The sequence below is a fragment of the Hylaeus volcanicus genome, chromosome 7, assembly GCF_026283585.1.
Source record: "Hylaeus volcanicus isolate JK05 chromosome 7, UHH_iyHylVolc1.0_haploid, whole genome shotgun sequence".
In the NCBI taxonomy this organism is placed as follows: domain Eukaryota; kingdom Metazoa; phylum Arthropoda; class Insecta; order Hymenoptera; family Colletidae; genus Hylaeus; species Hylaeus volcanicus.
The window spans coordinates 7,961,681-7,989,679 of NC_071982.1; the positions used below are offsets into that span (position 1 = coordinate 7,961,681).

Below are 27,999 nucleotides of genomic sequence, written 5' to 3' on the forward strand. Positions count from 1 at the left end.
AATGCAGTGCAATTAGTTGGCAACGTCGTACCTTTACTTTAGACTTTCTTTAAAAAGCATAGAGTTTACGAGTACTTCTTGGACTGACTGTACGTACCTTGGTATCTTGTTATTTACCACCAGACTGCAGATTAGACTATGCATTTATGGGGTAAAGTAAAAACATACATAATGTACGTAATATTTGTGATATTGTATTGTATAAACGCGTAATATCTGCATCGAACATCGCTCTGCTGGCGTTATCCGAGAAACAAACCATTAATCGTGTATCCACAGCGATCGATTACGAGACCACTCGAGAATCAACTTCTGGCCGCGTAAAAATCGCGCCTATACCACTGCGCGACATCGCCTTTGTTTCATTCACCGGCGCGTTGCGTGTCGCGTTACGAGCGTGTACGCGAGCACTCGAGTGTGAAGCTCCACCCTCTCAAGGATAAGAGGTCAGTCGAGGAGGTGAGACGCGAAGGAGGGAGATAAGATTTGTAAAAAGGGAAGAAAGGGGGAAAGAGAGATGCGTCAAGTTTAAGAATCGTCGCTCAGCGTGGCACGTCTGCCAACAAGCGTCATGTTTACGAGAACACGATTATTCATAAACGTTTATTGTTTTTGTTTGTGTTAGGGCCCTCTGGGTGGCGCTTTTTTCGAAAATTCTTAATTAGGGACCATGTTTGGCCTAAATACAGACCATATAATATTTAAATAAAAAGAAGGCAAAATTTGGACCCGATAGGTGGCGCTGGGCTTGAGATATTATAGAATAGAAATAGTATTCCACGCGGGGTACAGCTTTTATTTAACCCTTTCGGTACGGAAGTGCTGACCAAAAACGTCTTCTGCGACATTTATAGAAATCTCAACCGTGATCGACACTAAACTTTTATAGTTTTGCAATGCATACTATACAAGGTAACCATTTTCGTTTCCTGGATGCCGTCTATAGGCTGTGACTTCAGATTTGGCTCTCCTAGTCGCGCATGCGCGTCGAAAACAATCTGACTGCGCAGTGCTGTATAGGAAACTGTATATGACCCATAGCAACGGTTGGCGCCAAAACCTTGAAAACCCGTTCTTTTAATTGTAACAAATATATTTTGTCTGTAAAATTATTTCAAGCCCTATCTCCATGTTATAATTTATCCACACGATTAATATTATTGAATGGTAAGAAGCATTTCCACTTTTCATTAATAATTTAATTTTTCCGTGCCAATTCTATTTTTAAGAGCGCCAGTTTTACGACTGTATTAGATGCTTTACCGACGCTAAAACCAGTGCGCATGCGCGACTGACAATGAGAGCCAAATCTTACATCGCAGCCTATAGATGACAGTAGTACCGAAAGGATTAATAAGAACGGTTAAATAAGTTCTTTGACGTACTCAATCTTTTCCACGATGCTTCACAACAATGTAAATGTAGTATTCATACGTTGAACATTCTTCGTATTACATATTCGATGCCTTAAGCATCCTTCGTGCTACATATTCTGCGTGATACACGTCATACAATACATCGACTACCGAACATCCTCTGTACTCCAATTAGAATCCATTCCATATCGCATTGGCTATAGATTTTACACTCTCCAAACGTGCCCTGGATATTCTTACAGTTCATTCTCGCCATTGTTCTCTTTCAGAACTCCTCCCATTGTCGAAAAACAGTCCCATTTAAGTTTGCACGGTTTTCCATACAACAGACGCTCGTTTTCACGAGGCGTATCGCGTTATCGTAGTAGCGTACACACACGCTGTTTCCTTTCCGTTTCGCGGATGCCCTGCTCGCTCGAGTACGTCGTAGTACCCTCGTTTTCTCTCGACCATGAAATTACACGGCGGTTATACTACGTGGAGTACTACGTGTCCTTCGTTTTGATTAAAAGTCCATTGAATTCGGCGGGCACGCTACTCAAGGCTGCGAAATTCTCTTACGAAACAGCGTGACGTGGCTTTAGACCGCTCGCCAAATAAAGCGCGGCATTCTTTAACGAATTATCGTTAACGTCGTTGCTAGAGCTTGGGTGTCGTCGTCGTTCGACACTGGAAGCGGGCTTCGAGCCATTGCTGAGTTATCTGTGGCTGACGATGAAGACACAGTCTTTTATCGTTTGCGAATTTTTTGAAAATCAGTACCTAAGGTGCTCCACAAATATTATGGGGTTCCTACATGGGTTCAAGGGGCTTGAAACATCAAATAATAAAAAACAATCAATTAAAAAATTTTTTTTAATGAAAATTTAAACGATTTTGAACAGTTCTGTGCAAACAGAATTGAATTTGGAGCACTGAAGGTGGTAAAAACAATTTTTTGAAGAAAAGGTATTCGTACACCGATCAATTTCCGTAAAAACTTTTCTATGGGACTGTACTTTATTAACTCCATTTTTAACAATTCAACGTAACATAATTCACGTCTGATGACGTTCTGAACATTCGACATCCTCCGTACAGGATATCTGACGCTACGAATAGTGCAAATACAAGCATGCCTGTGTTCACTATACGGGAAACCATGAAGCTGGGATATCCAACACCTAGAATTTACACCGCAAACGATGACCCACGTGTCTCGTTACACCGCCATAGAGAGGTATCCACGCGATCTTCGATATCCTGCAGACCGTACACAGAACGTGTACCTTGTACGATATAAACGTTATCGACGTCATCTCGCATATCATCGCTCCCACATCCTGCTCGCATGCTAATACTCCGAGGGGAACAAAAAGAAAAAAAGAGAGAGAAGAAAAATACGCGACACCGTTCGATAACGTGCTCTTTCTTTCGACTGTTGCAGAGGTGGGAACAGCTGGTTGTCTCGAAGCTGAAATGGGAATTATCCGCGGTGACGCCCGGTGACTTCCTGATGCACATCCTGAGCAGACTACCGGTGCCACGTACCTGGGACCTGGCGATGGTCACGAGGCACGCGCAGACCTTCATCGCTCTGAGCGCCAGAGGTGAGAAACGATCGGGATTTACAGAGCTGCGTGTACTATGTATTTACACTGCCGCTCAAAAGCATCCGGACACTTGCGAAATACATATGTATTAGCATTGCATAAAAGTTACTTAAGTACCTAACGTACTTCTTATGTTGTTCCAAAAGTTTCTTCTATTTTATTAAATAGTAATGCATACCAAATATTTGATGTTTAATGCTAGAGTATTGAATTGCGTACGATCCATTTTGCTCCATTACTGTTGCAACACTATCATCTAAGAAATTAGGTTGTCTGTTTATACAGAGTGTCCCAAAAATGTTGGAGGTGGTTCGGGGGATGATTTGAAACAACTTTTTCCTTAGCGAAAATGTTGTCCGAGGTTTCGTTAAGTAGATATCAACGGAAAACCCCGACCAATCAGAGTGCGAGTGGTCTACGCCACTGCGGGCGCTCCACCGCTCTGATTGGTCGGCGGTTTTCCGTTGATATCTCCTTAACGAAGCCTCGGACACCATTTTCGCTAAGGAAAAAGTTGTTTCAAATCACCCCACGAACCACCCTTTTCAAACTTGAGATTCTTTTAACCATTGATACCGTCCAATTATATTTCGTACTTCTTAGGCAGGAATTTTATTTCTGCATACTCATTGTATAATTTGTACATAAAAATTAATTCTATTGTGCTATGATACATTCAAGAGGATAATAATAATTACAATTGATATAAGCGCTCTAAATACCTTTCGTACAAAGTTCAACTGTGTGTTATAGAACAGAAGCAGGTGTCCGGATACTTTTGTGCGGTAGCGAATGAATGTGGGACGAGTTCGCATGCGAATGCGCCGAGGAAAGCTCGAGGAAACCGTGCTAAAATGCTACGAACGATTCACCCGAGTTAGGCTAGGTGCGTTCTAGAAAATAGGCTCTCTGCATTTTGGGAAAATAGGGTTTTATCTGCATTTTGACACATCATGTACTTAGCTCCTTCGGGACAGTTCTGAGACGTTCGATCGGGATACTTGAATCCCGTTGAACGTCTGCGTACGTCTTGAATATGGTTAATAAATGCTCCTACAGGATTTCCGTACACGTGCTGAGCGTTCTAACATCATCACTAGACAGAAGGATAGGGTTTGACACTAGATAGTGGTAGTCTATATTTTTTCTTGATCAACCTGTAATTTCTCTATCGAATAGTTCCAATATTTTCATTGTTGGAATATTTACCATAATCCAGTCTTTTATTTTACTACAAAAATAAATGTACTGAAAATATGTACTGTACAATGTACATACAATGAATAGTTTCAATATTTTCATTGTTGGAATATTTACCATAATCCAGTCTTTTATTTTACTACAAAAATAAATGTACTGAAAATATACCCTGTACAATGTATATACAATGCATAGTTTCAATATTTTCATTGTTGGAATATTTACCATAATCCAGTCTTTTATTTTACTACAAAAATAAATATACTGAAAATATACACGGTACAATGTATATACAATGAATAGTTTCAATATTTTCATTGTTGGAATATTTACCATAATCCAGTCTTTTATTTTACTACAAAAATAAATGTACTGAAAATATACACTGTACAATGTATATACAATGAATAATTTCAATATTTTCATTGTTGGAATATTTACCATAATCCAGTCTTTTATTTTACTACAAAAATAAATGTACTGAAAATATGTACTGTATAATGTATATACAATGAATATTTGCAGAATTAGAAAAGAGCAGAATAGGAAAACAGAAAGTTTCGGATATGTCCTGCCGTTACAAGTGCCAACCCTTTCTATAGTATCCTAGGGCCTCAACAGATGCACGAAAACTGCAGTGTATACTTCTAGAAATTCTTTCTATTTCTTGTAACGTTTGTCAGTTACTATTTACCAGCTCGTACAGAAAATATTTTATTCTTTCGTTACACCCCATTTCAAATATTCATCTTCCACCGTGTTACTCCCATTTCATTTATTTTCGAGGTTAGAATTATAAATACAACCGAATGTGAACGAGTAGAAAAATAATGACTCCTCGCTCGCCTGTCGCATGCGCGTATATTTGTCATAAACTGTCCAAAAGGTAATTATAATTCGTTCCACTTTCCTCGTTTGTGAAATGATTGTGACTGGTTTACAAGTTTCGCGACGCCTTACGGGCGCAGCCCTCGTAATACTCGAGTCGACGCGATAAGAATAATTAGCAAAAGAAGCAATTTCGCGTCCAACAGACAGTGGAATATTGCACACGCTCTTGACTAGAAACGCATCACCGATGAAACTTTAACCGCGCAAAATTATTTTCTAGTACCTAGCATCCTGCACCCTCGGCCCCCTCTTCGGTTACGCTACTGTTTAAGCGCGTCCTATTTTCAATTACAGGATCCAAGTTCGCCAGACGCTGGTATATCTTAAAAGAACGATGGCACTCCCGCTTCTTCTTTTAAACGTAATTACACGTTTCTAAATTCATTTTAACGCACCAAGAGCGGCGTGTATCCTGGAAATGCTCGGAAGGAACGTTCGTTAAGAAAGATAACGATCGCTCGAATCATATAGTACTTATAATTCTATACTCGGCCTGTTAATACAGCGCGCATCCTCTCCCCTCGTCTAATTAATATCATCGTAACGTTGCAATTAACGCGTCATAATTAACTGCGTAATTATTTTAACCGAGATATTTAATAGAAAAAGTTAGTTTACTTTTCCGAGCTGAATTCGTTCCAGTTTCGTCAATGGAAGGCCCCGATCCCGATTCGTAACCAGCCTGGGAACCATAGTGATTCACTGTCCGGACGATTGTTTCGCGTAGGTGACATTTAGGCGTTTATTGGGGCTATAAACGCGTAGTAAACGCGTTGCGCGATTTAGAATGCAATTCTTATGCGCGGGCCTTCATTGTCAGCCTCGTTAGAACCGTGTCGCGGTGTCGTAAACAATTGGGAACGTGCATCGTTAACTCGCACGTTAATGAATATGCCTGTGGATCGTACCGGTGCCCAGTGTTTCTCAATCGTTTCATTGTTTTCCACACCTACCGTTCGTAGCCCTACAAAACACGGTCTGGCCCAATAAAAAACAGCGGAGGAAGCGTGAGTCGCACGGGCCGCATTGAGAATCCTCGGTGCAATGGAAACCCAACGGAAACCATCGCGTAACTGCTCTCGAATCGATTCCTCCGCGCTTCTTTCTTTTCGCTTAATGGGTCATGCGCGCATACAATTATAGATAGAACTCGAAACGAGAATGGAGCAACGAAAATGCCAAGTTACGATGCCCGACTATTTTGTTACCTTACGTATGCGTCGAGTGAGCATTCGTATATGATACTTCTTAGAAATTCGATTGCTCGGTTTTATTCCTGACTTGTTTACGTATCACTGCGGTGTTATTCGATACCTAATGCGGCCCTTGCCAGCGGTATATGTATTCGTGTACCTATGTAGATGTGTGCAGATTCTTGTCCTTAGCGAGGATGAGGGGGTGTAAATAAAGACAGAATTAAATTAAGTAAAAGTATTTGATTAAAATAAAGGAATAAAAAGAGGTTTTCGAAGATGTTCTTCGATTGACACTTTCAGTTCGAGTGGCGCTCGTCTCACTAGCCTAAACATTAGGGGATCGTAGGGACGAGAAGGTAGGTAGGCAAGTTTTGCGAAAATAAGACACCAAACCTAAAGAAGAAGAGTGTTTTTTTAAATAAACCACGATATAAAATTTTTTTATCGAGAAACCGACTTCAGAATCGTGTTTCTCGCCCCAAAAAACGTTGAAAACCATATTTTGGGCGAGATCTTAAAATAAAAATTTTTGGTCGAAATTTGGAAAGGGAACCCCCTTGGAGTTTTCAGCTTTTGCAACTATTTATTTTTTTACTTCAGAACCTCAAATGGGAATTGGATGAAATTTTTACCGAATGTCCACCTTCGTAATAGATACCAATAAAAAAATCAGTGAACCGCTAGAAAAATTATAAGGGCCTCAAAAAAATTCGTAAGTGTTTTTGAGGGTTGTGATCTTTGACACGAATTTTGAGGGTGATGAAGCCATCTGAGCGTTTTTTAGCATTGAGTAATTTTAATTGGGCTTTGAAAGAGCTTTCCAACGCTGTATCGATGGAGTAAATCGGTTAAGAATTGAGGAAGTTATGGACGTTTAAAGTTGACAAGGCAATCTTGGGTTACGATTTTGGTCAATCCCAGGGGTCATCAGAGCGCGAGTACGCCGATAGACACCCCGCAGTGGCGTAGGCGGCCGCGCTCTGATTGGTCGAGGGTTTTCTGTCGATATCTTCTTAACGAAGCCTCGGACAACATTTTCGCTAAGGAAAAAGTTGTTTCAAATCACCCCACGAACCACCCCTTTCAATCACATCCGACATTTTTGGGAAACCTTGTATATGTTTCCTTACTATCCATCTCAATACATCACAAATAGCGACGAGGTTTCCGCGAATGCCCTGAGGGGCTGTAACAGTGTTTGTAGCTACAGTACGGGCTTCGCAACCCCGAGGTACCCGAGACCAGCGTGCCCCAATAGATGAAAAGCAAGAAACACTACAAACGGTATTAAAACACTACATGAATCATGCAAGACGATGATAAGAAGAATGGAAATAACTTTGTATAATAAGTTACGCAATTGATAAAAATAAACGAATGAATGAATGGTCTCCGCGAACCTACGGAGTGAGTTACCAATCGACCGTGTCGAAGCACGTAGTCACTGTATTTACTAAATACATACATTTCCTTATTGCCCGTCTCAGTATTTCGCATTCTCTTTGCGCGATTAACGAGACCCTTATTCGGCGCTCGGCCCCCGCGGTATTTCCAGCGTACAATTATCGAAATCACCGGGTCGACCGTTCCCTTCCGAAAACAGAGATCGGTCGGCGCGATCTCTCGATCGCTCGCGATCGTCTCTCCTTGGAAAGCCGCGCGACTCGAAAGAAACAAGGGGAGACCGAAAGAAGAGGGAGAAGAAGAAGAAGAAGGGACGGGACGAGATCGAGACACGTTTAAATCCCTTCTGGCCGCTGCCAGTCGGTTGTTATTACAACCGTCAATGGCAAAAAGCAAGGACCATCGTCCTTCGTCGTCTGGTTGGCTCTCTGGTTCCGGCTGGCGAAGATGGGCGGAGGGGAGGACTAGAACGACGGTGATTGTTTCTCACGAGCCAAACTAGGCAGTCGACTGGGACGTTCGAGTCGTTTGACCCTCTTTTTCAGCGACGAAAAGAGAAGCAAACGGCGCCACGAAATTCCGACCGCTTCCTTGAATCCCGGAAGGTCTCCGAACCTCTTCGTGTCCCCCCATCCGCCCCCCCCCCCTTTTTTCCCCCCCCCCCCCCCCCGCCGCCTGCACCTTCAGTTTTCTCGTCCTTATCCGACAGAGATTTGTTCAAAGTAAACGATTAGATTAGGAACGGAGGAAACGTGGATCCCTCGGTGTTTCGTAACGCAAGACGGAATTTCGTTCTCGAAGCGGTCGTACGTTTCAATTTTTCTCGCGATACTCGCGTTTATTTCCGCGCGCGCGCGCTAATGCGCGAGTGACTATAAATGACAGAAGAGAAAAAGAAGACCGCGCAAGCGGCGGACGGAAGAAGAAAAGGCGGGCGGAGAAAGAGAAACTAAAAAGAGCCCGAAGAAAAGCGGAATGCGAAAAGGGGAAGCCTGAAAAAGAGCCGTCAAGAGAGAACGAACAAAACGAACTCAAAGGAGACTTGAGAAAAGATGAAAAGAGGTCGTCGACAAGATAAGAAAATGAATGGGAAATAAAACGAGAAAATATATGAAAGAGCACAAGATAAATGAAATGCGAGTAGTGGGAGTTTAAGAAAGGTACGACAAAAGAAAGATATCGCGTTGATGGATAAGTATTTTTAGTCCCTCCCCGACTTCTCTTGAAGCGATTTTATATTTTATTAGAATAGAATTTCGATTCGTACTCCATTAGTGACTTCAGTGATAATCTTCGCTCTCAAATGTGGCATTCGCCAGATTTGCTCGCTTAATTAAGTTTATTTAGTTTATTTCTTGATAACTGTTCTGTGTTACCTGCAGACAGACCTGCCTTACCGACAAAGTCTACGGCGATCGATCAATGGGGGTGGTCCCCGGACAACCGGAATGTCGTTCTCAAATAATAATTCCCTGTCCACGGGCCAGAGGGACGCACCTGCGCGAGGCAAAACGAACCTTCTCGCGGCTCTGCAAATTTAAGAGCGGCTTCACGGAATTCCATTCTTAATAGCTTTATTACAGCAGCCGGCGCGGGCGCGCTCGATTCAATTTCAGCCCGTCCACGAGACATTTCGGTCGTCCACGGGAACCTGTTCCCGTCTTTCCCGTGAATGAATAGTACCTGCCCCATGAAAAATTCAAAGAAAACGCACGCGGGAAATACACACTCGGTCACATAAATACTCATGCGCGTTTCGAAGTTTTGAGTGTAGAAGTTTCTCTAAATTAGATAATAGGTTCGATGTTTTCAAATAAATGCGTCATTTTAAATATGTATATATAAAGTTGAGCACTTTTGGCGTAGTTGACTGGTTAATGCGACGCCATATTGGATTTTACCGATGCTCTGTTGGTCAATTAGGTAGGGAATGTCATTCTACCGATCCAGGAAATTGGACTCCAAATCTACTCAGACAGTACCTTCGTAACATGTTTTATCATTTTGTATTGCTCGTCTCCGAACTGAGGGTGGACACTGGAGCAGCTGAGAACCTGGGTTCGAATCCCAGGCATCCATCTTGGTTTTTCATGGTTGGGTTAGGGCCGGCTAACAAATGTAAAATATCGAAAAGCTATGGGATAAGATGTGTAATGGAAAAAAATAAAAAGACAGGAAAAAAATACTTTGGCAAGATGAGTACCAGAAAAGTGCAAAAACATATAGGGGAAAAGTTGCGTCAAACTTCGCACTATAAACGCACCAAACCAAGCATCTGCGAACGCCATCTACGAACATCCGTTTACAACAAATGATAGGAAAGAATGACATTCCCTACCTAAATTGACCAACAGAGCATCGGTAACGTCAATATGGCGTCGAATGAACCAGTCAAACACGCCAAAAATGCTCAACTTTACATACGCATGACTTTTGGATTCCTAACATTAAAACTTCCATTTTTATTGACCTAGGCATCAAAAGTTACTAAACGGTAATTAAAAAAGTTAATAATTTCTAGCGCCCCGAAGTAAAGTTCAGCCCTTCCGTTTATTCTGCATCCGTTCATTCTGCACGTATTTGTAAAACCATGGCTCGAATCAGCTCGTTAACAAAGGCGTTAGAAAGTCCCGTTTCGCAGTTTTCGGCGGTTAGGGGAATACGTCGGATAGGATCTTCGAGACAGTCGAGAAAGGTTAATTGTTTGCCTCTCCGGTTTCACGGAGATTCGTCCCTTGCGCGCTATTCCTGGCTAGGTGACAAAAGCTTTCACGCTCGAACCGTCGGTAATAAAGAGGGCCAGGGGGGAGGGGAGGGATAGAGGAGCGCGATTGGTGAGTCGGTAACCTTTGGACTTTTGTCCGCTCTACCACTTTCGAGGCCTACAGTTTCGAACGTCGTAAATCTCGTTTCGGGACCGGGATCTACCTGAGCTACCTTTATTAGCGAATTTTTCTGTTTCGAGGTCAACGTCTTCCGCAAGTTTTCCCTCGTTTGCCCAGGTAGATTTTTACGAGGGCGGGACGCGTGTCACACGTGTGCAGACTTTTTAACGAAACGATCAAGTCCCCTTAAATGCACAAGCTCGGGAACTCGTGCGTTTATCGTAGAGTTCGTATACTTTCTTATGTTTCGGCGCGCTTCGAACGTAGAGGACAGCGAATAAAGTAGTCGGTGAGGCAATACAGTGGACGAGAGTTTTACAACAAAAAAGTTAATAACAACAAAGTTTTATCGTTGCATCAGCATTGTCTCACCGAGATATCCGATCCCACATCATGTTATGCTACTCGGCGATCGAATTCCTCGACCCCTCAAGGGGCATATACCCCCACTCCAGTGGTGGGGATGGTTTCTGTGCATTTATCGTAGAGAAACTTGTGCATTTATCGTAGAGAAACTTGTGCATTTGTCGTAGAGAAACTTGTGCATTTATCGTAGAGAAACTTGTGCATTTATCGTAGAGAAACTTGTGCATTTAAGGAGACTTATTTCAAACACGGTCCAACGTACATACTAACTCAACGACGAATTTCTTTTTGCAGAGTACAAATTCTCGATGTACACGCCGAGCATGATCGCGGCGGCGAGCGTCGCGGCGGCCCTCCACGGTCTCGATTGGACTGGGAAAAGCGGTTACGGGCTGGCTGGCCTCCTCGACGAGCTTACCCGCATCACAGCTATCGAACAGGTTTGTCCTGCTGTTGATGCTATTACGAGTCGCTCGAGAAAACGTCAGGTAGCAATGTCTAGGGAATAAGTTTGGTCGCGACAGTGACGCGACAGTCCTACCATTTCGAATGGGAACGGGTGATGCGAAGTGGACGTCGGACTGGCAGAGACGAGAGTTTTATAAATAGTATAATCTATATATTCTAAATATTCTAAAAAGTATATTCTACTGTCAGAAAAGAATCAAAAACCGACGGGACTAAACGCGATGATCGAAGCTTTTGCAATATTCCATATCGCCCTGGGTTTCGTAAATTGAAATAAATAATGCGAATGCAAACACGAGTTAACTCGTGACCGGTCAACAATCTGTTAAAAGAACGCACTCGTTTGCATATCGATGAGTTTACATGTGACGAAAACTGAGCCTAAGTCGCGACCGAGTCGAGATCATGAATGAAGAGGCAGGTGGCCAGATAGAGACCCCGAGGACGGTCTTCCTACTCCTAAACACATGTGGCTGGTGAAAATGTTGCGCTTACAGGCCGTGGACCCCATGCCGAGCCATTCACGCGTGCACTTTATTTGCGCTTGGTGCGTTATGAATGTATAGTCTGCGCGTGTTCGAATCGCGCGTTGCTCTTTGCCCTCTTTCCCCCTCTCGGCGTGCTCGCTCGACCCTTTTTTCCCCGTAAACATGTGCCTGACACCTGCTGCACTCCTCCCGTCAGGGCTTTTTGCACGACATCTTGGCTGGACTCTCCTTCCACGAGTCTTTCTCGAAAAATCCTCTTCGACGATTCATCCCCTTCATGAAATCATTCCCCGTGGATTTGTTCGTGGAAACCTGGACATTTTCGATCGTTATTATATTAGGTTAGGATGTAGATGTATTAGGTTAGGTTAGGATGTCTCGTTCGAGAAGGGTGCGCAGGAGTCGAAGCAGAACTCCGAGTTGACTTCAGCGACAGTCGCGGAAAAAATAGGAAGCTCGCAGAGAGAACGATAAGGTAGATCCTTGTCTCTGTAATGGTGCTGCGACAGAGAGGGCGGTACTACAACAATTGCAGGAGAGACAAAGACAGGACGATGTCAAACATTTGTAATTTTCCAATCTGTTATTATTAGACTGCGGGTCTTCATGCATTTATTAGAAATTTGAATGCGCAAGAACCTACAAAATGCAAACAATATGTATAAAAATATAAAAAAGATTGAAAGGAAAATTCACGTTATATTTGCAGAATATAATAAATTCCTATTTAGGTGAAACTTTTGTAGGCACGTTTGTGAAGATTTTATTTTGCATAAACATCCGCAGTCTAGTTATTATCATGCAATTTCACTTTGCAATTTCACGCTGCGGAATTTTATATAAGGAACGGTTTAAGAAATAACTTGATAACTTATTGGAAAATTACAAATGGTTGACATCGTTCTGTCTTTGTCTCTCCTCCGATTGTTGTATCTCCCTCTCTGTCACAGTATCAATGTCTTGTCCCGGAGCTTCCTACTTTTTCCGCAACTGTCGCTGAACTAGGATAATCGAAACTCGCATAATGTTTTATTACGTATTCTAATCTCGCGTCTGTTAATTTCAGGACTACCTGCAAGGTTGTCTGGAGCAGATAGAGGAGATGGTGTCGCAGGCTCACGTGGCCACGGACGGGACTGGCGGGAGCGGGCACCAGGTGATCGGGACGTCCGTGTCGAGTGCCCCACAGAGGCCGCTGGGGGACGACATGATCACCAGCCAGGAGAAGATTCTGGAGCACGAGAAGGCGGGCACGCCGACCGACGTGAGGGACGTCCATTTTTGAGAGACGCCGCTGAGGGAAACTCTGGCCAGGGTGACTCTCTGCTGATCCTAGAGGCCGAGGAAGAAACGTTAGCCGACAGCGACGACGACGCTGAAGGACCTACGGCCAGGAAGAGAACCAGGAAGAACGAAGAGGAGAAGCTCGAGCCCGAAGAGACACGTCCTGAAAACGATTCCTGAAAAACAGTCCTCGACTCCGTTATTTAACGTCTGCGTCGATTATTTTAGTTAGACGCGAAAGATTCATTTGTAAAAGATTATTGGCGCCAGGAGTAAATGTCAGATCACGATTCAATTAAGACCAGGCGAGACCTGCACAATTTTATTATTCTCATAACGCTCTTTTCTCGCTTCTTTAAATCAGAAACAAAACTGGCGCCAATCATTTTTGAAGGTCCGCACAAGGGATGTCACGTTTGTTCGTTTCGTTTTCGCTCGAGTATTCGCCGTCGAAAAGCGCACGGGGCCATTAGGTTCTTAGCTGGTTAGATTAGTTTTATTCGAAAAACAGAGGAGCATCCTGAACGGATCATGATTCCGCCAGTTCAGAATCTTTCGATCGCTAGTCGACGAAAGACGGGCGTCGCGAAGGGCGAGTTCGCCAACTGGATCTCGTTGTTATTTAGTTGTACGCGTTTTTACTTGGGAAATCGTGTCCCCGACGTGGCGTCGGGATTAGTTTTTTTTTTTTTTTTTTGTTCTCGTCGGAGTCTGCGTCCGTCTCGAATCGTGATCTAGAGTTTCCAGAGACTTCTTTTTCCGCGGTGCGACGGGACCATCGGAGACGCTGACCCTGTGGAAAGAGATCACGCCTTGTAATGAAAAGAGTGAAAGCGGATGCGGAATATCTCCCCCTGGGGGATCGAATTTATTTTCGAGTAACTGTTGTTTGAAAAATCGAGCAGAACGTCTCCGAGAAATTATAGCGAATCGGAGAAGCAATTACCATGTGTTGCAACGTTGCAGCACGTGATTTTTTAAGTAGCCAAAAACTTTCACGTTAATATCGGCTCTCGAGCGACTCGCTTTCCAATGATTTTTAATGGGAAAAGGGCTCAGAAACGTCTCCGAGTCCGCGGTCGCTGAAAATATTATCGAGCATATCGTCGAACGAGAGGAAGAAGAAAATAAAGAGAGCAGAAACCAGGAAGGTATCGAGAGGAGGGCGTGATGTTGGGGGAAGGCAATGTAATACGCTTTACGCATCTATTTCGTAATAGAATTATACACTTAATTTTTAGCCGGACGACTAACGAAACTACCACGCCAACCTGTATCGAGTTATCGTAGGGCCGAGAACGGCAGTGCGGATTATCCTCCTTCGCGGGACTGTAAAACACGGAGGAGGAATAAACGTGAACGGGGAGAAATGCACATAGTCATGTCGAGTCACTTAGTGTTTTGTACATAGGTATACATATGATGAAAATGATTATATATGAATATATATACATATATACACGAGGTATGTGTGCGTGTATGCGAGATAGAGAGAGACAGCGTAGAGATGAAAAACCGCGGATAAGTTTGTATGTTAATTCGCGCGCGCGCGCAAGAGAGAGAGAGAGAGAGAGAGAGAGAAAGAGGCGTTAACCGATGGACGGTAGTTCCCTTCTTTTTGTATTTACGCTACGCTAATTGTTTATCCAAATGAGTTGTCCCGGGCGTGCGACGCGACCCGTCGCTTATTCCAGTCGGTTCCTAAGATCGGTCGCGTCGGCTCGTTCTTAAACGCGGTGTTCGTGTGCGCGAGTATGTATGCATGTGCGATTTGTGTGAGAAACGGGGAACAGGGGGCTTCCGTGGAAGACTGGTTTCAGAAACGGGAAAAGTCTATCTTTGTTTCGCTCGCAAATAGTAGATTTCGCGAGTTCAGACTCGTCGATCGAACGACTCGAAGAAGCTGCGGAGCAGCAAAAACGCGTCAGTTTTCGAAACCAGCCCCCCCTGCGTCGCTCTCGTTGTCCCCGTACCGCGGCTGTACATATGTAGGTAAGCTATACGAGGCGTACGATTAAGAGTTAACGCGTAGTCTGTGTAAGATAAAGCGACAGAATTGAGAAGCGAGATGTGGGGAGCTTATCTGTGGAACCCGATGATTCCACACTTTCGGTGCTGCGTTCGTTGGTGCGTCTTTGTTTGGAGCTCTCGTCAAGCTTCCAGGATTCGTCAGGTTCTATCGCTTAGATGTTGACCGTCGCGAGGAAGGATGTAACTTTAGTTCCTAACTTCTCCAAAATGCACCAGATTCAGTCACCAAGAACGGCTCGCTAGCTCGACGAGCGTTTCTTGCACAAGTTCAAATCCCAAAGGAACTAAGTATTTTAAGTGGTACTCTTTGTTTCAGGGCCCCGTTGTCGCGCGAACGGGGCCTGACACGAAAATTCTAATACTCCGAATGAAATTTACGTTCAGTTTCACAAAATCCTCTCCAAACGCTACTTCAGTGCATCGGATTTGCAAAAGTTGAGCAGCACCGAAGGAGTCGAACCGCGACCACTGTCGTTCCGATCGATACGCAACCGTCGCCTAATTCTAGCCTAAAGTTAGGGTCGTGGATACGCAACGTATGTACGCTGTTGGTCCTGTAAACGCTGTACGCGTATAGTTGTATAGATAAATAATCCTAGGGTATGTCGAGGCAACCAAAAAAAAAAAAAAAGAGAAGCAATCGGTTAAAATGTTTCGAAGTTGAAGTACGACAGTGGCCGAGGTTCGACTGACGTCAAACGTCCGAGAAAGATCGATGAACGATCATCCAAAAAAAAGAAAACAGAAAAAATATTTACTTGTTAGTACTTAAACAAACAAAAAAGAAAAAAAAAAGAACCGTCGATAGAGTAACGAGAAAGAGGAGACGGACTTTTTTTTTTTATCGGGGAACGCGCGTTCCATCTCTCCTTTCGCGTTGGACGGCGAAAAAGATCGTCGACGAGGAACGCGCGTTTCGTCCGCGCTCGTGTATCCGCATTCCGACTAACAAAACGGGGGATAGCCCAGTGCCACAAAGCGAACTAGTTTAGTCAACATACTCTTCAGTAACCAAATCTTAGTACAACGTTAGAAGATCGAGTAATATAAAGGAAAAAAAAAACTGTATCATCCCGGCTTGGTACGCACGGTTCACCTTTTTTCTTACTTGTACTAATAGCGCGTGCGTATTGTAAAACGCGTTGCGCACGCAAACACTATTTTACATGTATATTATGTACCTTGGAAAATTATCGGGGGGATTGTCGAGAGACGGGGGCGAGGGGACGCATCGTCAGAACGTCGACTCGAGCCGGGAGATGACGGTTCTTCGATGAAGGGTCTCCGATTCTTCTCGAGTCAAACGAAATTCTAATCGTTCGTGTCGTGATTTTTGATTTATTTATTTTATATCGATGATCGGAATTATCCACGCCATTTTTTTTCGGATGATTCTACGAATATTCAGTTTATATTCATTTCTTTTCGAGATTCTCTCTTTACTGTACTTGCTCGTTGGATTTTATTTATACGAACCATTCGAGATTTACGTTCCTGTACTTTCCTTTAAGTTATTTATACTACCATTTCGTTTACGTTAATTATACGAGGCTCCGCGTTCTCTTGTATCCCTTTTTCGATTTATGAAAATAATTTCACTCGAGAAGAATGTTTTCTTTTCAAATTGCTGTGAAAAAGAGCAAAGAGAAAAATGTATGGAGACCCATGCTCCTCGCGAACCTGTTCCTAAATCGCGTCTCGTTCCAATCGAACAGCCCTCGTATTTCCGCCCCTGTTTTAGCTTTGTAAGAACGCGAATGAGCTTGCGTCACCTTTTTCTTCTTTTTACCGGCCGAACAAATGCTACAATCAACTACACAGCGAATTTTCAGTTGCCACGGTCCGACCTCTCAATTGTTTTTCCTTGTTCGATGCGAGGACAAGGTTCTTGAACGCTTTCGGTATCGCGCGTCACCATCTAACACTCTGCCATGCGTTACCATTTAAGTGAAAGTAAGAGTTTGTACTCTACGAATGCGCCGAAAGAGTTGAAGCCCGTCTCCTCCGCGACACGGATATATCTCCACTGCCAGACACGTCGAACAAATGTGTAGTGTACTCGCATCGATCCTATATGTTAATAACTTTGTATATTTGTCGTATCAGTTGTTTTACCGATTCTCGAAGCAACGCAATAGAAATACCACTGATATACCTCAGGCACCGCATATACACCGCTCGGAACAGTATGTATAGTTTTTAATCTGTCGCCCGTGAAGGAGCAAATATAACGGGAGAGAAAAGTGAACAGAAAAAAAGGAAGAAGAAAAAAAAATGAAGCAACCACACTTATGCGTTACTTTTTAAACCTAGCACGTAAAATAACTTTTTAATCGGTAGGCGCGCAAAGTTGTACCGGTGGTGGAGAAACGGTACGACGACTTTGTACATATCCTGTGCGTGGTGCGACGCACAGTCGATTGAAAAATAAAGTATTGGTATTTTATACAGTCACTCGATGTGTTCTCCTTAATAGTCCAGCAATGAGATTAATACAAAGATTAATTAAAAAGTATTTAAATATTCTACATTGATTGTAAATGCTATGAAACATTGTATTAAGTATCATTGTTATAAATTTTTAATCATAAATAAGGTTTGGATATTTTCCTATAAGGAGAACATGATACGCGAAGAGGTGGCACGAGAAGTACTTGATACGTATTAAATTCTAGACCGATTTGTAATGATATGCGAAGAGGTGGCTCGTTTGCGCCTACGAGCAGGCAACCGGACCGACATGCCTGTATGTGTAAGTATATATATTGCCTAATTCAAGGGGCACATTTTCTGTACGTATCGGAATTCTGGCTGATTTTGCATTTTTGTATCAGGAGCACATGATATGCGAAGAGGTGTGGCACGTTTGCGCCTACGAGCAGGCAACCGAATCGACAAACCGGCTGGCATAGCATGAAAGGAGTACCTCTGCGCCTACGAGATGACAATCGAATCAACAAGTAGACTACTATCGGTTGCTGTATACTGATGACATCCGTGCATAAAAATAAAAGAAATGTGTGCAAATACATAGACATAAGTGAAAAGATGTACAACTAGTTATACGTAAGCAGTAGTGAAATAACTTGTAATTATATGGTTACTTTAATAAACAATCAAACAAACAAACGTATCAGATTTTATTCGTACCACCTCCCAACATATCATGTTCTCCTGATACCCAAATGTAAAATCGGCCAGAATTCCGAAATGTACCGAAAATTAGCCCCTTGAATTAGGCAACCTGTACTGACAGGCAAACGTGCCACCTCTTCGCATATCATGTGCTCCTGATACCAGGAGTAAAAATCCGACATTTCCAATCACAATTTTGGAGGAGCGATTTGCAACATTGTTGAAGTTTGGAGAGAAGCGATTTGCAACATTGTTGGGTTTGCAATATTGTGAAAGTTTCGGGAGAACCAATTTGCAACATTGTTGGGTTAGCAACATTGTGGAGTCTCGGGAGAATCGATTTGCAACATTGTGAAAAGTTTCGGGAGAATCGATTTGCAACATTGTGAAAAGTTTCGGAAGAATCGATTTCCAACATTGTTGGGTTTGCAACATTGTGAAAGTTTTGAGAGGAGGGATTTGCAACATTGTTGAATCGGCCTGAATTCCCATACTTACCGAAAAATTGGTCGATTTTGGATTTTGGTATCAGGAGCACATATGATATGCGAAGAGGTGGCACGTTTGCGCCGAAAAGCAGGCAACCTACACTTACAGGTATGTCGGGCCGGTTGCCTAATTCAAGGGGCACATTTTCGGTACGTATTGAAATTCTGGCTGATTTTGGATTTTGGTATCAGGAGAACATGATATGCAGGGAGGTGGTACGAATAAAATCTGACACGTTTGTTTGTTTGTTTGTTTATTAAAGTAACCATATAATTACAAGTTATTTCACTACTGTTTACGTATAACTAGTTGTACATCTTTTCACTTATGTCTATGTATTTGCACACATTTCTTTCATTTTTATCCACGGATGCTATCAGTATACGGCAACCGATAGTAGTCTACTTGTTGATTCGATTGTCATCTCGTAGGCGCAGAGGTACTCCTTTAATGCGGCAACCTATGCCAGCCGGTTTGTCGATTCGGTTGCCATCTTGTAGGCGCTGTGATACCCCTTTCATGTGGCAACCTTTTCTAGCCGTGTTTCGGTTCGGTTGCCATTTCGCAGGTACAGGAGTGCCTACGATATTTGACAATATCGTTAAAAAACTTCAGAATAAAACATGAATGAATCTTTTATTTGATAATACTTTATTCTACTGTACAGTATTATAATAGCTTGTTTTATGATTCTTATACGTATATACAATTATATTATACGATGGTCGTCTTGTAAAAGATTCTGTACGTTACATCAAGCTTTATAATTCCTCACTTATGTACAATATTTGATAGAATAATGATTCTCCTCGACGAGGAATGATCCAGCATCGATTGCGATTAGATGGACATAATTTTTTTTCAATCTTCAATTAACGCTTAGGTACAAACTATGTTGAATTGAGTATTGTGAACTGGTACACGTCGAGGTCATGTAGAAGAACTAATCACTTTATAAAAATGTTACATATTTTCTTTATAATTATTTTTAGTTAAAAGAAGCATTATATATTTCAATTTTTTTATAAACATTACAAATAGTCCAAAGGTATCATTACTTGATATTTAAAACACATGCCTGATTAGAAACATTGGCTCAAGAAAGTTTAAAGTTGGCTTCAACATGACAGCACGAAGTATGCATAAAGTATAAAAGAAAAAGTATAATAAATTACTCTTCAGTCTAAAACGCATCACAATGCACACTTTGCAATCACCTAAAATAACATTTTCCGCGCTGAACAAATTATAAAAAAAACTGTTTCGCAACTCCCTACAAAATCTAGGAAAGAAGAACCTGACCAGTTCATTATGCGAGTATTTCATTGATAACATTATGCAGCAAAACGATTATTAGGTTGATGGAAAAATAATTTCGTTATTTGTATTGTTCAAGCCATTTGACAACAAATATTCTGTATTCTGGACTGAGTTATGATATTTCAATATTAACAGCTAAGAAAACGAAATTACTTTTAAACCAATTTAATACTTAACGATGGTTGTGAAATGCTAAATATTGTACTCTGATAGCTATGTCTTATTACCGTCAAGTACATTAAAACTGTCGAAAGACAATTGGTACCAATGTTACATACATTGCAGATTAGGAGCGAACTGCCAGACTTCGAGAGATTTTGTAAATGATTAAGTTATTTGGTCCATTTGACTCCAATGCTATAACAGATTGATTGGACTTCAAATTTCGATGAAAAAAAATGTAACAAGACACAGATACGGGAATTGGTTACAGTTTGCTTCTTGAAAGTTAACAATTAACGTTAAAGACTCATCAACTAGTGAAAATAAAAAAGAGACTCCGTACTATAATATACAATTTTTGTAAAAAGGAGTATTACTCGACGCTGCAAATCGTCGAAAGATCGATCTTAGAAATCAGGAAAGATTACAAGTTAGCTTTGATCGTTAAAATTTCATTACTTAAATATATCATGACCCATGGAAATGCTTAAAGATTCGACAGTAACGCTATGTAAATCTTTCCCATCCTAATTTTATGGGCGAGATCTTATTCTCTGTTCTTTATCGTTTGATAAAAATGATAATAGAACATACAAAAACCATACATGTTCTGTATAACTTCTCAGTTATCGCGATATACACGTTGTTGTATGATTTTCGAATGTCCTGCGTACGACAAAGACCGTAAAAAAAAAAAAAAAAAAAAAAAAAAACTAAACCCTTAGTAATGATAATATTAATATAACACTAATAGTAAGAACTAATAGGATCACATCTTTGGTACACGATTCGTCAGTTTCAACAAACATTGTTTGCTTTCTACTAATATCTATGGCAAGATGGGCCAAATTAGATCTATCTTTGTATCGGGACTCTTGTCATCATCGTTAATATCATAAGCGTCTGAAACTGGGCAAGATCTATGTTTTCATCATCACTCATGTATCAACTTTTCGTCGAATAATTTTTCACCTAAAAACGACTATTTTACAGTTCCCTAACAGTCTTCATTTGCATTATTAAATTCCTCTGAATTCCTTAATAATAGGTTTTAGAAAGTTCTTCATTCCTCCGACATAACACTTGTCCTCTTTCGCTTCGCAATATTTAACCTTTGGTAAATCATGCTGCATCAAAGAGACACGATATAAGATAATACGAAAAGACAGGGAATTTTAAAGGAACACGATCAATTTCTTAAAACATATCTTACCTAATTAAGCGGAATGTCATTCGATAAATTAACATATACTGGAAATTCCGTGAGTCAAACTCTTCTCAAGGACGATGTGAAACTCACACAATGGTTCAAGAATGTGAACTAGAAAATTTAATAACGTGGTATTTCTCAGAAATGAGGTTTCCTCGTACATGTCTGTGGTGGAGCGTGCTTCGCTCATTGGTCGCAGCATCGAATGAAGAAGCTGCTCCCTGAAACATAACCTAATTAATTATACGAACGAAATTATACAACTAATAAACGTGTAAGCAAATTACCTCGCTGCCAAGCAAATGAACAACTGAAACTTCCCATCTTTGCCAAGTGTTTGGCTGAACATATTAATTTGATCGATAAGATGACAGTAACATCTCAAGGTAGTAAACCTTTGATTACTCTCAACGTGGGCTCGTCTGCCTCTATTCAACCTCTGTGAATATTCGTCCATTTCCTCCAACAAGGAAATTTCAAAATTTTCCTTTATGCGCACTGAAAATAAGTTTGAGAGTAACGAATGATACTGTGCTCGCATCAACATAGGCTATCCTTGAGTAACTTACGGAGGTAATCCCAAACATAAAAGTTTCTCCCAAATATCCTCTGATTTTTGAACCCGAATAAAAATATTTGTTCCAAGGATGGTACAAGACCACCTTCTCCGCAAAGCAAAGCTGTCAGAGAGCCATCTTGGCATTCTCTTCGATAGTGGAATTTTACAATTGCGTTTACGGCTTCTCCTGCAAAGAAAATAAGAGCGTGGAATAATACGAATTTAGAATGAACTTTTTCACTCGTATTTACCTAACATGTGTTGCAGCTCAACTTGAGACAATATCGGGCGCCTAGGTATGCTGGGCGATCTACATCTTGGCGGAGTCGAACACGACTCGACCAATTCCTCATTGTCGATACTGCGGGGCACTAAAGCACCCACTAATAATCTCTCGGTAGAGCCATCGTCTATACCTCTGCCAAGCCATCTACCACAAGGGAATTTAAACGTATGCCCCGTAACCTCATTTCTCACCACTACGTGTTCCACCATCCATTTAGGAGAAAGACCTGTATTGTCGTGTCCTATTCGTAACGTAGAGAGCACACCCAAATTCTTATGCTAAAATTAGAATTACGATTAAGGATTGTGTTCATATCATTTAAAATAAAAATTTAATGAGAATATAAACTTACGTGAAATACGAATTCCAGCGCTCCTTTAGGAATGGGAACCGGATTCGTTTCGCACAGAGTACCTGAGATAGCGATCCAGCTATTCGCGGAAGTAGTAGCTGCGCTTGCTTTTCGACTAGGAAATATAACAACCCTATATGGCAACTTTGTGGTTGGATAGTTGTTAGTGAAACAAAAATAATCGACGGCATTCAACGTTAAGAGATGGTACAAGAATTGTTCCTTTTCCTCTTCGCAGCGAAGGAACGCTGAGCGTTTGTACTGACTCCTGAGAAATTACACGATACAATGTCGAGTCAAAGCATGGTGATAACTTTCATTAGTTCTAACAGTAATAATTAGAGATTAAGTTTATCTGTACCTTAACAATGTGGTGTCCGATAGAAGCGTTTTCAAATGACGAGAAAGGAGTTTCTTCTCCAATGCCAATCGAACCCAGGCTCTGGCGTATCCGATGTGAGTCTTAATATCAGTCATCGCTTGCACATTTCTTATGTCAAAGAGCAATGAATCGGGTAGAGGCCTCAGATGTTCTGGACCAATCTTTCTATCCCCGGGAGATTTATGTTTATCCGTCCCTCGTGTAGGCGAAACATCAGTCTCCAATGCCAGGTTTGATAAATCTGTCATGGTTTAAAGATGATACAAATTAAATTACATGGAAAAGCTGAAAAATGTCCAAAATAATTATTTGTTTTTACACTGTCACTAAAATGTTTCTAAAGATCCATGCAAACAAGTCATGCTTCGATAAAAACAGCCTGAATGCAATTTCCATAGACAAATTAACTCAGTCTTTCGCGTAACTCGTAACAACGATATCAAGAGAAAATAATATTCTGAAATATCTATCTACGTTAGTTATAATTTCAATAAATTAATAAATATGTTCCGCAATATTTGTCGAAACATCAACACCAACGACACGAACATGCAGTTTACTGAGAACCATAAAAATAAAATGCAATGTCATTATCGAAAGTCTCCTGTGGCAAGCCAACGCTACGGCTTACCATTCAAATTCTCCTTGATATAAGAAGCAATTTCAAAAATATTTCTGCCCTTTAAGGATGAAATTAAGCGGTCCGGTAATCCAAAAAACTTATTTGGCGATTTCTTGGCTATTTATAACAGGAAAATAAAACACAAATAAAAATTAACCAAAACAAAAATGTAAATCATATTTAAAAAAGCAAAATATTAAAAAATGTTTGGTTATACCGAAAAGTAGCAACCAAATGTGCTCACTAATATACTTTGTGCAATCTTAGCGGAGAACACATAGACAGTGATAAATAATCGTTTATCGATAATGGGTCACTTACAACTAATATAGTGCAGAGTATCTACGTATGAGAAACTAATCTCTACTTTTAACACTTTATCTTAAATAAAATAAGGCACGTACAATCGAGTCGTTTCCGCAGCACGCACCACGCTAGCGCTGAATTTCCAAATGTGATAAAATTTATTAAGTATCGTGATCACGAGGATGAAGCACAATTATATAACAGATATCGTGAGGCAATAATAAATCATAACTTACCAGGAGAGAGAAAGTTCGGATCTATGGATTTAGTTGATTCGTTACACTCTTCTAGTTCTTGGTACATAGTAAGGTGCGACCAAAGGGCGCTTTTCCCTTGTTTGTTTTGCAATCCGTGGCTCCAAACCCGTTCTAGGAGATCGCAAAGACTGGCAACTAGAGTATTTTCTTCGACATCGGACAACGACTCGCCACCGTGACCCAATGCTACGGCTTCGGAGCCCATTTTCTCGACCAACATCCTCTTTGTCTTTGATTTGCAGTCCTTGATGAAAGAAAAGGTCCATTTAGCATTTAACCTGGTTATTTCAACGAGCATTTAATTCTTTTATTTCCCAAGGAAAGTACCTTGAGCAATTTTTCAACAAAAGTCCAATTGGCTTGCGCTATCAACGCTGGACTCATGTCCGCTGAGAGCTTGGTTTGTGGCCTGGGTGACTGCGTTTCTTGAGGCGCGGGGGGTTTTCCATTCGACTCCATGGACTTCATTTTGTACTTCCACTGGGTTTGTCCTCTCCGACTGCTGTTGTAAGCAATCGAACAATTACAATTGTACTCCGCTGTCGTTAAATTTAGACGAGGGACAAACAATTATAAATTAAAAGTATTTTCCAAGTAATTCGAAGATATTCGATTACGTGAAATTCTAAATGATAATTAAATTTAATTAACGGGACACTGAGACAGTCACACAAAATACACATGCACGTTATACGACTTCAGAGAAGTAGTCCTTACCGAAGTATGCTATACGTGAAGCAGGAAATAAGATAGTAAATGTTAGTATGCATCGATGTAATAGGTGAAGAGATATATTTGCGCGTAATGTGTACCTCTGAGCCGGCTCCTTATTTAACGCAACAGTGTCTAACAATGGAAAACTTCGAAAATACGCCGCCCTATGAGGAAGAATCTCATTGGGTGGGTTTGTTTCGAAATCCACATTCATCAGTCTCTGTTCCAACACTTTTTGCGACTCCTCTATATTTGTACATGGTTCGTAACGAGTCGATCGTACGATGGCCTCGCCAACTTTTTTTCTGTAAGGGGAACAATGAATCTTTCCACAGTAAATATATTAAACGTTAATTTGTTTAAAAAGATATTTAATTTCGTCAGACTCACCTCAAGTGAGAAATTCTCTGATCGAAAACCCGTATATTAAAATCCAGCTCGCTCCACGTAGACATGACTTTATTGTCGACAAGAGAAGCAAACATTTGCGTCTCCAGGAATCTCGATAGAAACGGTAAATGCTGCGTGGGTTGATCGGATAAAAATGTCGCCTTATCAAAAACGTGCATACTATCTCTGTTATTCAACCACTCATCTTTATCCTATAACGTACAGTTAACTTCCATTTTACAGTTGCAATTTAATTTACAGCAATGAATCATGCATGAGTCTCGTATCGCACCTGACTTGGCTGAATAACGAAGTGTTCGTAACTAGAAAAGATCTGTACAAAACGGTTCAAAAAAATCTCCCTAATCGCATTATTAAACATAAGCGTTTCCTGATACTCTTCCTGCGGTGTGAGTATTCTTTCCTTTACGTTATCGTCTATCGAATCAAGATCGTCTACGTTCACGCCTGTAACAAATACGTGCAACGAAAAGAATCTTATATTAAGGGCGAGTATCTTTGAAATTATTTTTGAAATTATTTTTGTAATTGAACGCTTACCCGTTCTTTTAACAATATCTACTATCCTTTGTAAAGTGTCCGATTGAGGCGGTTCCGGCCGATCCCAATCCAGGACATCGTGCAACGAGTGTTTTCTGCGAGGAAGATGAAAACCAGAACCAGGAAGTGTCAAACTACTTGTCATGATGTCGCCATTGTAATGATTTATGACCATGTTGTCAGTCCTATAAAATATTTCGCCGTTAAACGTCGCGTTAAATAAACGCGCGGCAAAGAAGAACGACTTTTTTCACTTACTTTCCCGAGTATGGTACTTTGTACTTGTTTAAGAGAGCTCTAATCTCATTAATGAATTGCGGCCTATGAGGAAACACGGGTAATTCTTCTGGAAATTGGCTATTTTGTTTATCTATATCTACATAACAAAGATTTGCCTGCAATCGAGAAACAAAACATAAAACAGTGTCGAACTAAAACGAGTTTAACATGCGTGTTCTAAACTCTTCTCGTTCAATTTACGTCGAGGAGGAAATTCTAAGATCATCGATTATTAAAGACTGGATCGCTTACTTCGCTAGCAATTTTCAGGACGCCGCCCTCGCTCTGAGCATGTAAACCCATTATGAACGGCACAGGCGCGTCTAAGAAGTGATGCAGGCTGGCAGGCAATATCGGCACGTACACGTGCTGCCAGGAAAATGGGAAGAGAAGCGCCGTTATGCACTCGGATACCACCATCAGCTTGTGAAAATCCGAGCTTCTTAGCAGCACTTGGTTCTCCAATAACACACAGGTAAACAGTTGAATCACGCACTCCGCGCCGAGCCACGTGAACATGTCTTTCAGAGGATAATCGAGCATCGGTAGTTCCTGCAACGGTGTCGGCTGATATATAACTAATTCCAACGGTGACTTTGCTGGCTCTTCGCTGGGAACGAAGAACTTCAACGACTTCCCAGGCAATGGTACCGGCACGTTATAGAGAATATTGTACACGTAGGACTCTAAGCTAAGACCGGGTCCTGGGTGTCTAGGAACACATCTGGAAAAGGAATTTACGAGATCTTTTAGTCTCCAAAAAGAGTGTCGGTGTTAGAGGAGGATGTGGAGGCTTACTTACTTGTAGAGATTAGTGAGGAACGTTTTCGCGGCGTGAAGGTAGGACTGCTGGCATAGCAAGGATATCGATTTAGTCACTAGCAACTTGTCTTTGGTAGAATCATAGTAGCCCAACGCGGCACTTTGAGAATGCGCTGATAGCTTGAAATGCCGTGGCAGCGATCGCGTGTTATGTCCATCCTGGCCTTTCCTTACCCTGCAAAATACATTTCTCTCTCTTAGACGTCATACTAAATAAAAACTGTCTATCGTCGAGACTCATGTCGTCGAGTGTAGGTCGTATTAACTGTATCATTCAAGTACACAGCTATTAAACGACTCATAGGAGACTCACGTTGGCGGTGTACCGTTTTGGCCGCTGCTCAGCTCCGTGATATGCATCGCCTGCAGTGTTTGCATAGCCGCGCATATCTTGCGATTCCTGCATTCCTCGTAGAAGACAAGACTGAACCCGTACGTTCTGTGCCCGTCCTCCTTGGTGAGCACGAACGAGTGAAACGTGGGCTCCACCGAGTGTTTCTGGGTCCGGAATCTCAGCCCGCTCGGCAGGCAAAGCTGAAACATTAAATATCTAATGAGCGACGTTGCACAAACGCCTTTTCATTCCCACCCTCGTCTTTTTCATCCGCAACTAGGACGCTGGCGTACACGGGCGACGGTATACCGTTGATCGCGAGGCGGTTACTCTCCACGTCCTGTTCTTTACCGGTTGTTGGAACTCTCGGGTAAAACACGCCAAAACCCAGTTCCATTGTAACCGCGAAACAAACTTTAAAGGTGCTTTGCGACAACGCGGTGTAAAACAGAGTTCAGCGAGCTGAACTAAAGCTACGTTTTAACACTTTATTCACCGGGAGCCTATTTATAGTCTTTTTAATTCCAGTATTTAGCTTTTTGAATTTATTTATTGTATTGGTTTTTGTCTACTTACAATGTTCAGTTTTGGAAACAGGCTTGGCTTTCAATGTACTATTAACAGTATGGAGGAATTAT

The 27,999-nt window shown here is 41.6% G+C and overlaps 2 protein-coding genes across 5 annotated transcripts in view; one reads left to right on the forward strand and one right to left on the reverse strand.

The window, feature by feature from the left end:
• Positions 1–17,635, forward strand: part of LOC128879240 (G1/S-specific cyclin-D2) — a 51,959-nt gene extending 34,324 nt beyond the window's left edge. The window contains exons 3-5 of the mRNA XM_054128200.1: positions 2,803–2,965; positions 11,205–11,350; positions 12,933–17,635. Of these exons, the coding sequence (XP_053984175.1) occupies positions 2,803–2,965; positions 11,205–11,350; positions 12,933–13,151 (528 nt within the window). The 3' untranslated portion in view covers positions 13,152–17,635. The remainder of the gene's footprint in view (positions 1–2,802; positions 2,966–11,204; positions 11,351–12,932) is intronic.
• Positions 17,636–20,324: 2,689 nt separating this feature from the next.
• LOC128879636 (DENN domain-containing protein 5B) overlaps positions 20,325–27,999 on the reverse strand; it is a 24,119-nt gene continuing 16,444 nt past the window's right edge. The window contains exons 3-21 of one of the 4 annotated variants that reach the window (XM_054128962.1): positions 27,341–27,561; positions 27,008–27,202; positions 26,458–26,929; positions 26,185–26,321; positions 25,927–26,111; positions 25,658–25,833; positions 25,366–25,577; positions 25,074–25,280; positions 24,589–24,763; positions 24,241–24,505; positions 24,103–24,138; positions 23,708–23,815; positions 23,056–23,317; positions 22,695–22,962; positions 22,308–22,620; positions 22,067–22,243; positions 21,785–21,995; positions 21,501–21,718; positions 20,325–21,414 (exon numbers count right to left, since the gene is read on the reverse strand). In XM_054128962.1, the coding sequence (XP_053984937.1) occupies positions 21,529–21,718; positions 21,785–21,995; positions 22,067–22,243; positions 22,308–22,620; positions 22,695–22,962; positions 23,056–23,317; positions 23,708–23,815; positions 24,103–24,138; positions 24,241–24,505; positions 24,589–24,763; positions 25,074–25,280; positions 25,366–25,577; positions 25,658–25,833; positions 25,927–26,111; positions 26,185–26,321; positions 26,458–26,929; positions 27,008–27,202; positions 27,341–27,561 (3,810 nt within the window). In that variant the 3' untranslated portion in view covers positions 20,325–21,414; positions 21,501–21,528. The remainder of the gene's footprint in view (positions 21,415–21,500; positions 21,719–21,784; positions 21,996–22,066; positions 22,244–22,307; positions 22,621–22,694; positions 22,963–23,055; positions 23,318–23,707; positions 23,816–24,102; positions 24,139–24,240; positions 24,506–24,588; positions 24,764–25,073; positions 25,281–25,365; positions 25,578–25,657; positions 25,834–25,926; positions 26,112–26,184; positions 26,322–26,457; positions 26,930–27,007; positions 27,203–27,340; positions 27,562–27,999) is intronic. The other 3 variants (XM_054128963.1, XM_054128964.1, XM_054128965.1) reach the window with 3 other exon arrangements.